Source organism: Dipodomys merriami, unplaced genomic scaffold, assembly GCF_024711535.1.
Source record: "Dipodomys merriami isolate MVZ:Mamm:240054 unplaced genomic scaffold, mDipMer1.0.p SCAF_31, whole genome shotgun sequence".
NCBI lineage: Eukaryota > Metazoa > Chordata > Mammalia > Rodentia > Heteromyidae > Dipodomys > Dipodomys merriami.
Window position 1 is genome coordinate 2,896,487 of NW_027204604.1, and position 12,528 is coordinate 2,909,014.

The 12,528-nt window shown below is 39.8% G+C and overlaps 1 protein-coding gene across 1 annotated transcript in view; it reads left to right on the plus strand.

Moving 5' to 3' along the window:
- The window catches only part of Ush2a (usherin), a 640,266-nt gene that overhangs the window by 365,088 nt on the left and 262,650 nt on the right, over nucleotides 1–12,528 (plus strand). The window contains exon 37 of the mRNA XM_070041435.1: nucleotides 2,805–2,984. Within this exon, the coding sequence (XP_069897536.1) occupies nucleotides 2,805–2,984 (180 nt within the window). The remainder of the gene's footprint in view (nucleotides 1–2,804; nucleotides 2,985–12,528) is intronic.

Consider the following 12,528-nt stretch of genomic DNA (forward strand, 5'->3'; position numbering starts at 1 on the left):
ATGTGTACCTGAGTAGAAATTGGTTTAAAAAAAACTGTTTTGAAAAATGCTCTCATGACTTGCTTGTAGAATGTTTGTTGTTGTTTTGCAACTTTCCGTCTTTTGTAAGATGTGCAAATTTGACTACTTCAGAGTCAGGGAAGCCTCTACTTGGGTCTCTGTAGGAAAGGTGACCTTTTTGAAGTTTTACAGCTGAACAGGTGACAATACAGAGGTTGTTTCAGCTGTAATGGAGAATGTCGAGAGAAGCTAAGTGCCTGAAAACTGGAGTTCTTCCCAACCTAATGGTTTATTTAATTATTCTTCCACAATGATCACAAAGGCCTTGCATTTCATCTGGGGCTTGAACGCAGGTCTTTTCATTTTTAAGCTAAAGCTGGCACTCAACCACTTGAGCCACAGCTCATTTTCCAGCTTTTTGATGATTTCTTAGGATTAAGAGTTTCATGGCCTTTTCTGCCTAGGTTGCCTTCACAATCAATCCTCAGACTTCAGTCTCCTGAGTAGCTAGGATTACAGGTGAGAGCCACCAGCACCTGACCTTGCATTCAATCTTAGCCAGATTTGTTGAGTACAGGAACTCCATTTTATACATTTTAGACATACTCTTTTCTGCACCAAAGTCTTCTCTTATGCATGCTGTTAGAACTTGATACTTTCCAGTAGAATCAAGTGGACTAGCTGTAAAGAACCTATGAAAGCTAAAAGGACATCATTTAGAAGTGTCATTTCAATGTATAATGAAATTCTCAAAGGCTATTTTGCACTTGTCAGAGCTTCTTGCCAATATATGTTACAAATACATACACATAGATCATCTATTTCCATTTAAGATGTTGCAATATTTCTTTAAGCTTTGGATATCTCTTTAACTGGATCTACTGGAAATGAATAAAAATTACCACCCCTTTGTACCCAAATGTACCACTCATTCTCTTTGGAATAAACCATTCCTTGACAAGTACCAGAACAATAAATTTTTATATACTACTAGGAATCTCTTCTGCGTGTGAAAAGCATACCTGTGTCTTTTTGTAACAATAAAAATTCAGCTAAGGTTCTTATGCAAAAATCACTATACACATATTAAAAATTGTGCTTATATTCTGGCTGGGAAGGTGGCTCAGTGGTAGAGCACTTGCCTTGCATGCATGAGGCCCTGGGTTTGATTCCTCAGCACCACATAAGCAAAAAGAAAAAAGCTGGAGTGGTGCTGTGGCTCAAGTGGTAGAGTGCTAGCCTTGAGCTGAAGAGCTGAGGGACAGTGCCCAGGCCCAGAGTTCAGGCCCCATGACCAGGCCCCCAAAGAAGAAAAAAAAAGAAATAAAAATTGTGCTTATATTTATAAAGATTTTTGCCTCCCCCACATTTCATGAAAATGATCATGAAGCTACTAGCTATCATACTCCCTCTTATATTGTTTGAGCTTTATTATTTTCAGAATGGCATGAAGTCACAAATAATATTAGTTGATTTAGTTAACTGTTTTTTTTTTTAAATTAAGAATACATTATCTTGTTGGGAATGCTGGAAAAATTCACAGCTTGAGCCCTTAATTGTTTTCAGGTTTGGAATTTGGGAGGTTTTGTTTTGTTTTGTTTTGTTTTTGTTTTTGTTTTTTTGGTTTTTTTGGTAGAGCCCAATGTGTTTTGTCTGGAGACAGTTTCAGATTTTGATCTTTCTACTTACAACTTGTATGTAACTATGATAGAAGATGTTAATAACCACACGTGTATTATTTCTTGAGGAAGATGGCCTTCCTAACATTTTGCCCTGGCTGGCTTCAAGTTATAATCCTCCTGAACTTCACTGCTTGCATGACTGAGATTATCGTCATGAGCTGGTGCCACTGGCTGGAAATAACATATTTATGTGGCCAGGCAGCTTCTGTATTTTCCCACATGCTAACAAAATAGATCATCTGACCATATCCTGATACTTTTGAGGGTATTCTAAACAATTCTGACTTAAAGAAGGATTAAGTAGAAAGACATGACAGCAGAAAATCCATACTTACAGATACATGCAATCTATACATAGATTTTTTATAGCCATAATCGTTTTTATAGGTACTTAGGGGAAATATGTTATTTTTGTCTTCAGCCCAAAGAAAACTCAAAGGTTAAAAACAAAACACAAAAAGCAATGCATAAAATGATCAATTTATATATTACATTATTTTACCATATACCTGATACTTGTGATACAGCTTCATATTATCTTCAATTATCAATCAAGCCACTTTGATCACTGGGATGAATGAAGGACAGGTCTGACTCTTGTTTCATTTTGCTTAACAGGTAGCAAAATAAAGGATATAAATATATTGGTGGTACTGGCCTTGGAACCCAGGGCCTTGTGTTTACTTGACAAGCACTATTCCACCTGTACTATGCCTTAAGCTCATATTTACTTCAGCTATTTTTCAGGTAGGGTCTCAGGATTTTGGTGAGGGCCTGCCTTGGACCAAGATACCCCTACTTACCCCTCCTACATAGCTGTGGCTATAGCATGTGTTACTATGGCTAACTTGCTTGTTCAGATGGGGGTCTCTAACTTTTTGCTAGGCTGGACTTAACCCATGGTCCTCCCAATCTCTGCCTTCTGTGCAACTGATGTGAACCCTAAAACCTGGCCCTACAAATTATTCATAGTGATGAGAGACCATACAAGGCCTCTTAGAGTGGTGTTCTTACTGTTTTTCACAGTGTAGTCCATCAGGAACCCCCAAAAAAACATCCAAATCATAGGAAGAAAGAATTCTTACACCTGTGCTAATTTTAACCATTTCATTTTTAAATCAGCAGGTAATAACTACACCCTCGTGAGCGGCACAAAAATCATGCACAGTACTAAGGAGACCAACGTTTGGGTGCTCACTGATGAGTTGGTTCCTTTTACTAACTACACCATCCAAGTGAATGCTTCCAATAGCCAAGGCAGCTTGACCAGTGATCCCATAACACTAGCGATGCCTCCAGGGGGTAAGTCGACCACATGTGTGGGCTCTCTCACATTTAACCCCTTGTTTAGTGCTGGAATTCATTTCTTTTAGAACTCTGACATTCATGGCACTTCTGGTTGTTAGGTTGTTTCCTGTGATCGAGATGCACTGATCATCTTTTATTGTTTCCTTGAGACTGCTTCCATTTTGTACTGTGTGTGTGTGTGTGTGTGTGTGTGTGTGTGTGTGTGTGTGTGTGTCACATAGATTTCTGGCTTTCTATGTTAAGTAGATTGGAAAAATGCTTGAGACGACTTAGACTCCAAAAGGTGTGTGTTTTAAAGGCAAGCTTTCATTTTGTCCTGCAGGATTCTTTTTTTTTTTTATTAGTTGTGAAGGTGATGTACAAAGGGGTTACGGTTACATAAGTAAGGAAATGAGTACAAGTCATGAAAACTACAGGCCACACCAGATGAACACCTCCAAGTTTGCCGTCTACTGATGACACTGATTTCACTTCTGCAGTACTGCTTTCATATGTGACAAGGAGTGTAGTTTGGATGTTTTCATTTAAATATTTCTCTGAAAATCTGACGTAATTCAAAAGTACTATAATTAGCCTTACTATGATCTACAATCAACTCCAGCCTTAACCTAAGTGTTTCTGGGAGCTCAATACTGAGAAGAACATCTCCCTCCCAGGAGAATGGAAAAGCAAAACCTGACTTAAAATAATGGAGCGTGATTCTCCACTGTACGTGTGTTTAGGAATGTGTGTTTCTGGAAATACTCAAGAAGGACTGTGCATCCTCAATACCTACTTTTTCACCAATTGCAGGAACCAGTGTGCTCTAGACACAGGGAGAACGCCATGATCTTGTGAGTAGCGAACTTGACAATAGGTCTCTCTCTATTCACAAAGAGATAAAGAACAGCAAAGGACCTATTACTAGGAAAAAAAAACACTCAGGCACAATTCGCATAGAAGCTCTTTACCCTCAAAAGAGCTACTAATAACCAGTGATAGTCTGCAGACCACGCACTGGTGGTACCTTTTATGGTACTGTATTACTGAATGGATGTACTAGCGCATTTGAATACAGAAGTTATATTGTTTAAAAAGAGAATGCTTTTTCTGGGCTTACACTTGTGATGGCTTACACTTACAGTGGCTTACACATATAATCCTAGCTACCTGTAAAGCTGAGAGCAGGAGTGGTTAAAAGCCAGCCTCAGCAGAAAAGTTTGCCAGACCCTGTCACTAAAATAATCAAGAAAAACAGGGCTGAAAGTGTGGCATGAGAGGTACAGTACCAGCCTAGCAAGGGAAAAACCTTGTATTCAAAACCTTGCATTGCCAAAATAATAATGATAAAATACTGGAAAGACACATTTGGGACTTACCAACATGAGTTAGTGTTGTATTTCATGATGAATAATAAAAATACTGGAATTAGAATTTTATTGGTGCTTCTGTTAAAATTGAGACCAAATCACAAAATAAATCAGATCCAAAAAGAAAAAAAAAATGTATGGGCAAATATATCTTTGTACTCTAACCCACTTGCTGGAAGTGATAGAAACTTGCTATCACTCTAAATCTTTGTATAAAATGTCTTTTATTCATAGTTAGGAATTGTTAGGAAAATGGAAGAGAGAGGAAAGAAACAGGCCACTCAATCTTCCATTGGTGAGGACTGTTTATTGAGACACAGCCGTGAGAAGCACAGCCTTCCTGCAGGCTTGGAGACTATGCAAAGAGGTAGGACAGGAACTGGGTTTTTATGACATCTGAGCAAGGAGGCAGAGGTTGATGAAAAAGCTATTAGGTCTAGGAAGGGGGGGGGCGCTTTTTGGTTGGGTCCACAGTGGAATATTTGCAGGCAGGCTTAGTTAGATTAGTGAGATTGTCCTGCCTGTGTCAGGCAGTCTGCACATACCTTTGGTAGCTTGCTTGGTATCTGTATGCACCTGGAAAAACAGGGTGGGGGTCAATCCTTCCTATTCCATCTTTGGATACATGGAAAGAATGGGGCATGGGGGAGTGCCAAGGCCTTCATATAAGCTCTTTAGATACATAAAAAAATTGGGCTGAGAGGGGAGACCAGGGAAAGAGGTTGATGGTTGCCATTCTGGCTACTTCATGCTGACATAGGGTGTTGAGGAATCACTGGGGCTGAGGTCTTCAGGGTCCAGCTCTACCCTCAGCAAGGCAGGGCAGGACAATTTAAGCAAAGCCTCTGGTTGCCTGCAGTAATAGGATGGCCTTGACTTGCTCCCAGGTAGTATCCTCAGAGAGGGCTGTTACCCTGTTAAAGAGAAACTTTTGAAAAAGATGAGATCAGGCAAAAGGCTGACAAGGTGGCAGGACTGGTTGACATGAACGACACAGGAAAATACACCCTGGTCACAAGCCAGAAAAGTTTCACTTGGAACATAACCCCAGTAATAGCCTATTATAAGGAAGGAGGAATTTCCATGTAACTGAACTGGAGGCAGAAAGGTTCGTGTCTAGGGCTTCTGGCAACTAGGTAGAAGAGAGCATGGTGGACTGGTAAAAAAAATAAGCAGTCATCAGAAGCTGGGGCTGGATTGGAGTGGTAAATGCCCCAGTAGGAGACGCTGATATATGATTGGATTGTAGAAATGCATGGCACCCAGGAAGGTGCCAAGGCAAGCTGCCCAGAGTCCAAGACTCACTATAAATAGAACTAGCAGGTAAAAAAGGAAAGAATGTAAGTCCCTGTCCAATTAGAAGGTAGACAGGCATGGACATTAGATAGGCATGGTTATTAACTCTTTTCTTTTGACTGCCCTGCTCTCATTAATTTTGAAAACACGAAGTGATGCCATTTAGGATTCGGCACAGTATTTTCCAACTGCCACTGGATTGATTCTTGTCACCAGGACAAGCATTTTCCCAGGGGTGTGTGCTTCTTGCTGAGATCTCTTTTGTCAGTCACCGGGCTTGAACTCAGGGCCTGGGCACTGTCCCTGAGCTCTTTTGCTCAAGGCTAGCACTCTTCCACTTTCAGCCAGAGCACTACTTCCAGAATCGTGCTGGTTATTCTTGGGCTGGCTTCGACCTCAGATCAAATGAGCCTTTGTTAACAGCTCTTCTACTCAAAAGGAAGCAACAAGGAGATCAATAGAAATAGCTGTTAAGCAGAGTTTACATGGAACTTGTTAATAGAAGTTAAGTCTAACCAATAAATACTTGTAAGAGTTATTTATCCCCACGTGGGTCTGACTAAATGTTGCAGAGGATGAAATCTCCATGACAAACTCAGTAAACATGACAATTTTAAAATAGCAACTGATTAAACAATCTACTTAACGATTAACTAAACATAGTACTTTAGGATACTAATTAAGATTGAAACCATTGTCAGCTTTGAATCCAAGACAGTTTTACATATTTGGGAAACAGACGTTAAACAAAATTTTTATTTGAAGGACCTTAACATAAACACTTAAATGAACTTCAGTTGCCACTTAGTTTTGTGTAACAAACTTATTAGTGCACAATTACTCTCATAGATGGACATAAAGAATGAGGTGCTGGTTTTATTAATACTGATCTTTTTATAAATTATAGCCAACTTAATTACATACCAACTTTACTAACTTTACTCATAAGCTCTATCTTTTAAGACTCATACCATCTCATCTTAAACCTTCTTAGGTTTGTCTTTCCATTTTGGAACAAACATTTAAGACCATTCTTACTTCTCAAATCCTTTCTTATCCAAAGGAAGCTATTTTTTTTTGTTCCCTCAATTCCTCTCCCAAGGCTTTCTTTAGTAGTGTTCCTCTTTCTTTACATTTATCCTTACTGATTTTCTCCATCACAGCTGGTTAGGAGGGGGGCTGGGTCACATTATTTTTACTACTTCCATTGATTAAAAATTTTTCCTTTTAATGAGCAGCACACTTTATAATTAACTCCATTGACTAAGATTTACAACTGCAGTCAAGGAGCAAATAATTTCAGGGAGTATCAGTACCTAAAAATAGGAAAAGATTACTTTTTACTCCATAATGACAGTTTTTATGTAAAATGAGATTACATTGAGCATGTTCTCTCTCACACACTCACATACACACACACATTCACAAAAATTTTAAGGTGCACTTAGGTTTTACAAAAATAAAAATTGGCTGTTTTTTGGAATTCCAGTGGCAAAAGATATTTTCGCCCACTGTACAATGGAACCACGTGGTCAATGGTAGAAAAACAGGCAACACCATGCAAAACAGGGAAAACTCAAGATAGAATAAGGCAGAAGCACTTTAACGTCTTCCAACAACAAAGAGAATTTAACAGAATCTTCATCCTTAAACAAACATTGATGACAAGAGCAGAAAACATTTAAACAATGTTGGTAATGAATTGACATTTGAACAACTACACAAGTGAAGATGGTAAGCTTGATAGAAGAGTAGAGGTTGCAGAAAATCCCTCTGTGTGGCCTCTTCCAAGGTGTCAGCTTCCAGGGTCTAGGACGGAGGGGTTTTTCCAGGAGGCCTGTAGCAGTCTCTAGAGAAGTTTGCCTTGAAGGAGAAATTAAGAATCCAGATTCTGAAGTAAGTAGACTCAAGAAGGTGAAAAGGTTTGGATTATTGTCTGAGTCCCAAAGGCAAAAAAAAAGGACTAGTTTTTTTTTTTTTTATTATGGGATTTTGAGGTGGGAAAAGGAGAGAGAAGTAAAAGAGAAGCTGGCCCCATTGTGTTAGCCAGCCAGCCACTGTCTGTGATAGATTAGTGAAAGACCCAGAGGAAGGTCTAGAAGGCAGGAAGGTGTATTAGCCAGAGAAGGGGGTTGGGAAATGTATGAGTCCAAAGGGGCTTATTTGGCAAGGTTTACAGGGAGGGGTGCACATTTGGAAAAGTGCTGGGGAAAAAGTCTAACTTAGTCTTGTTTGAGCTCCAGGGTTAGTTGGGTTACATTTTTCTGAAGGGTTTTGTTAGCTCTCTAACTTTCCTGAGGACTGGTGTGTTATGGAATATGAATGTCTGTTCTGTGGAGTTAAAGAGAGAAGGTCTTGCTTAGGAGGATGGAAAAAGCAGTATAGATTGTGTAAGGCCCCACCCATTAGGGGAAGTTTTATGGAATGAAAAGCAGCTCAGAGGAGGTCTCATTAAGTGGTTTAGTTTGGGGAGCTTGGGGGATCCTGCTGTAGCTTTTGGAGTTTAGGCAGAGCTGTTATTACTTTATCTTTGAAGGCTTACACCCACCCCCACCTTGTGTCAGTAACACAGCAGACTCCTGTCTAGGAGGGACAGGGGCAAAGATCTACAGAAGAAGTTTGCTTAGAGGACAGATAGTTTTATCTTAGAGAATCTGGACCGAGGACAGAGAGCAAGAATGTAGTTACAAGAGCAAAAATGAAGAAAAGGATCTCCAGTCTGGATGTCATCAAACAGAGAAAGAGAGAGAGACAGAGACAGAGTCAGAGAGAAAGGAAGAAGGAAGAGAGACAGATTGAGCTGCTACAAGATAAGGAAAGTTATCTTTCTAAAGGAGATGGCTAGGAGGCTTCTGGCAGAGAAGGAATTGGTGAGCAAGGCTGCAGAGCAGGAGGGGGGCTCTCAAGTGGAGGTTCTAGAGGACTTAAGCAGAACAGAATGAACAGAGTAGGGAGGCTTCTGGAGCAGAGGTACAGGAGGGCTTGGGTGTAGAGTACCTCAGACCTCTTGCCATTGTGTTGGAGAGAATTGTTCAAATAAAATTGAAGGTCCCTAATTCAGGCCAATGGCAGCCATTTTTTAAATGACAGTAGACAAGTCAGTTTTCTTTGACTCCAAATCAATCAGCCCAAGAATCTTAAGATTAGACTGTGGGCAAGCCCAATGGGGTGTCTCTGGGAGATAGTTTGGTAGAACTATGGAGTGACCTGCCCCACTGCTTCAGGCATCCCCAGTGCCTTGGGAAGGCAAATGAACAGGCCCCAATAATTAGGAGAGCGCATCCCCAAGGTCCTAATTTAAAAGCATCAGGGGGTCAGCAAAGCCGGGAGATGCCTGGAGTTTCTGGGGACTCCGCAGACAGGAGATAGGGGACTTCTCAGAATACCCTGGTCTGTCTGGGTGCCTCCACCATGAACCAAGACTGGTTACCTTGTCCTGAAGGCTTTTGGATGATGCTTGGCATCATCAAAGGCAAAGAGCCTCCTGCCTGGAAATTGGGAGACTGGGGACAGAAGAGAAGGACTGACAGGAGGAAGCTAGAGGAGGAAGAGGTACAAGGGGCTCTGTGGCTCCTCGTGGAGAAAGGCCTTGGAAAGAGAGTGAAGGAAAAAGGCTTGATGAGAGATGGCACGGGGCAGGTGGAGGGGACCCAGTTATTCCCGGCATTTCTCCTCTCCCGGGGTTCAGCACCAGATGTTAGGAAAATGGAGGAGAATGGAAGGAAACAGGCCAAACGTATCTTCCACAAGCGAAGACTGTTTATGGAGATAGAGCAGCCAGGGGCACAGCCTGCCCGTGGGCTTGGAGACTGTACAAAGAGGTGGACAGGAGCTGGGTTTACATGAAGTCTGAGCAAGGAGGCAGAGGTCAATGAAAAAGCCACTAGGTCTAGGGGGTGGAGGCTTTTCAGCTGAGTGCATGATGGAATGTTTGCAGGCAGGCTTAGTTCCATTAGTGAGATTGTCCTGCCTGTGTCAGGCAGTCTGCACACATCTTTGGTGGCTTGCCTGGTATCTGTATGCACCTGGGAAAACAGGGTGGTGGGGAGGAGCCAATCCTTCAAAAATAAGAATAGAATCAGTGTTTTTCATGGATATTTGGAGTTACATAGTAACATGTTCTTTTTTTAATAATTTTTTTATTGTGAAAATACCGTACAGAGGGGTTGCAATGACATGAGCAAGGTAATGAGTACTTTCTTATCAAGCATTGTTGCCTCCTGCTTTGTTTTTCCCCTATCATCCCTGCCCTCCCATCTCCACGAGTAACATGTTCTTAATAACACATGTGGAAGAGTAAATAAGCTCTGTATTCACTATGGTTTTGACCCTGATTTAGTTATGTTTTATTTTTATTTTTTTTATTTTCATTAAGTAGTTCTACAAAATGGTTTCAGTCCACATGTTAGTTTGTGACTACAATGCATCTTGTTCAATGTCACCCCTTTCTTCACTCTCCTCCACCTATCCCCTCAATTTTCCTAGTTTCATTTTCGCATGCATACATCGGACATTATAACTGCATTTGCCCAACTCTTCCTCTCTCCCCTTGTCTACATCCCTCTCCTTGACTTCAACCTCCCCAAAACTCATGCTCCAGCTTCTTGGTATTCAGTGCATTGAAAGTTATTCAAAGGAGTTACACCATAGGAGTCCTTTCCTGCATAAACCATTTTTGAATTAGTATGTCCATGTGTTTATGCATATATCCTATATGTTCATAAATAAATAAATAAATAAATGTATAATTTAGATCTAACTTCCACATATAAGAGAAAACCTGGGTCTACAAGGAGTCTACTTTGTCTATCTGAGCCTGACTTATTTCACTTCATATAATTGACACTGATCTAGATCATTTATAATTTACCAGTTACACTCTTTTTCATAAAATAGAGCTAATTTGTCTTTGTCCTTGTATTTAAGAAGGCGTGGTTTACTATTTTGTCTTTTATAGGATGCTGCCTTAGTTATAGAAAACATATATGAATAACAAGCTTTTATTGTTAACTCAATACGTACATGAGGATATCTATCAATAGATGGGAAATATGCAAACAGGGAGAAACTGAAGTTTGTATTTTATAGCAGGAGAGGGGACACTTACTTAAGGGTCATTTTCATCCTCACGCTGTTGTTGCTTACTGTGACATGATTTTGAGGCTCTGTTATGCAACTTTCCCAGTTTGAGCTCAATGTAATCATTCATTAATCATATTCAGAAATCTAGACTTTGGGAGAAAGCTCTTTACCCAAATAAGAAGCCAATGTTTTTAAGACAGACAGAGATTTTCTCAACTTTATTACAGCCATTAGGACATACTTTTTTATCATTGGATTGTTGTTGATTACAATTAGGAATCTTATAGCTTTGAAATTATCTTTTTTATGACCTTGTGGCAGTTTAAAGATGATACCTCATTGATTAAATAGGTTTTAGTTCATGCTTCCTTTTACTTAATGAACTGAAAACATATTATCCTGATTTACACATAAAAATCATGCTGAAAAGCATGTGGCATTCACTAGAATATGTGTGTTTAAGTAGAATTAAATTAGAACTGAGAGTTATTAAAGAAATCTTCCATGCCTTTGGCCAGTGAACTGAGTTTCATACTAAAATGAATAATAAATGAACCAGTACGCAAAAGTGAACCAGTTATGGAGAGAGAAGGTTCTATGTGCTATTTACTATTCCATTAGATTTGCATTGTTATCATTATTGCCATTTCCTGATTTCAGTGTTAGATGTTTTTGACACATCAATGTTGAGTTCCTTTTTGTCTTTCTTTTGATGCTAGATACTACAAGATGTGTAATAACACCTTTAGCCATGTTTTCTTTTCAGATTAAAAACATAACACTAGAGTGTTTGGGCAAAAAATTATATATACATATATATTCTTTTTCCAAAGTTTACTATCCAATGTGTGTCAAAAGCTCTCTTTAAACTCATTTGACCTGGCCAAGTACAACTCTGCTTTTAGATTTCAACTTAGAACTCACTCTACTAGACAAGTCATCTCTCATCAAACATTGTACTTCGTATCCCAAGGTACAATGCATTGAAATTAATTTGACCATCACAATCTCTGCTTCTTAGATCCTACACAACAAAAATGGTATCTTATTCATATCTTTATCTTCAGTGCCTAGACTAAGCCTGACACATGCTGGTCACAGAATGAATAGTGAGTGAATGAATAAATCAGTCAAGATAGCTTAATTACCAGTTCTATACCATAAGCTTATCAGAACTCAGTCCTATTCAGGCTTCATCTCTGCCTGAGCAACCCTCTACTATAATCAGCCTCACAAACTGTCACCCTCTCTGTACGTTGTAGGAGTGCTAAGGACCTATAAACAAATTGCAGCCCAGACTATCAGGAGGATGAGAGTTTTAGAGTAGAGACATGTACTCAAGTTTTCTTAACTTATCACTCTTTGATTTTATTTTCTCCTCTACAACAGTTGCTTTGTCTCAGATGAACACAGGAAAGGAGAAGTTAGGGAAAATGGTATGAAGAATCTTCCCACAATACTTCATCTTTTCGTGGTATGGCTATGAAATGTCTCCTTTACTAGTAGCTATCTTTTCTTCTGAAGAGAAAACAATTTATGTAAAACATTTGGTGAGGCCAAATGCCAGCAGTTCATGCCTGTCACCCTGCCTCTAAAGAGGCTGAGATCTGAGAATTGCAATTCAAAGTCATTCCGATCAGGAAATTCCCGGAGACTCTCGTCTGTAATTAATTAGCAAAAACCCAGAAGTAGAACTGTGGCTCAAGTGGTAGAGTAACAGCCTTGAGCAACAAAGCTAAGGGACAGAACCCAGGTCCTGATTCAAAGCCCCTGTACTGGCAGAAAGAAATTTAACTAATTAATTAATTAAA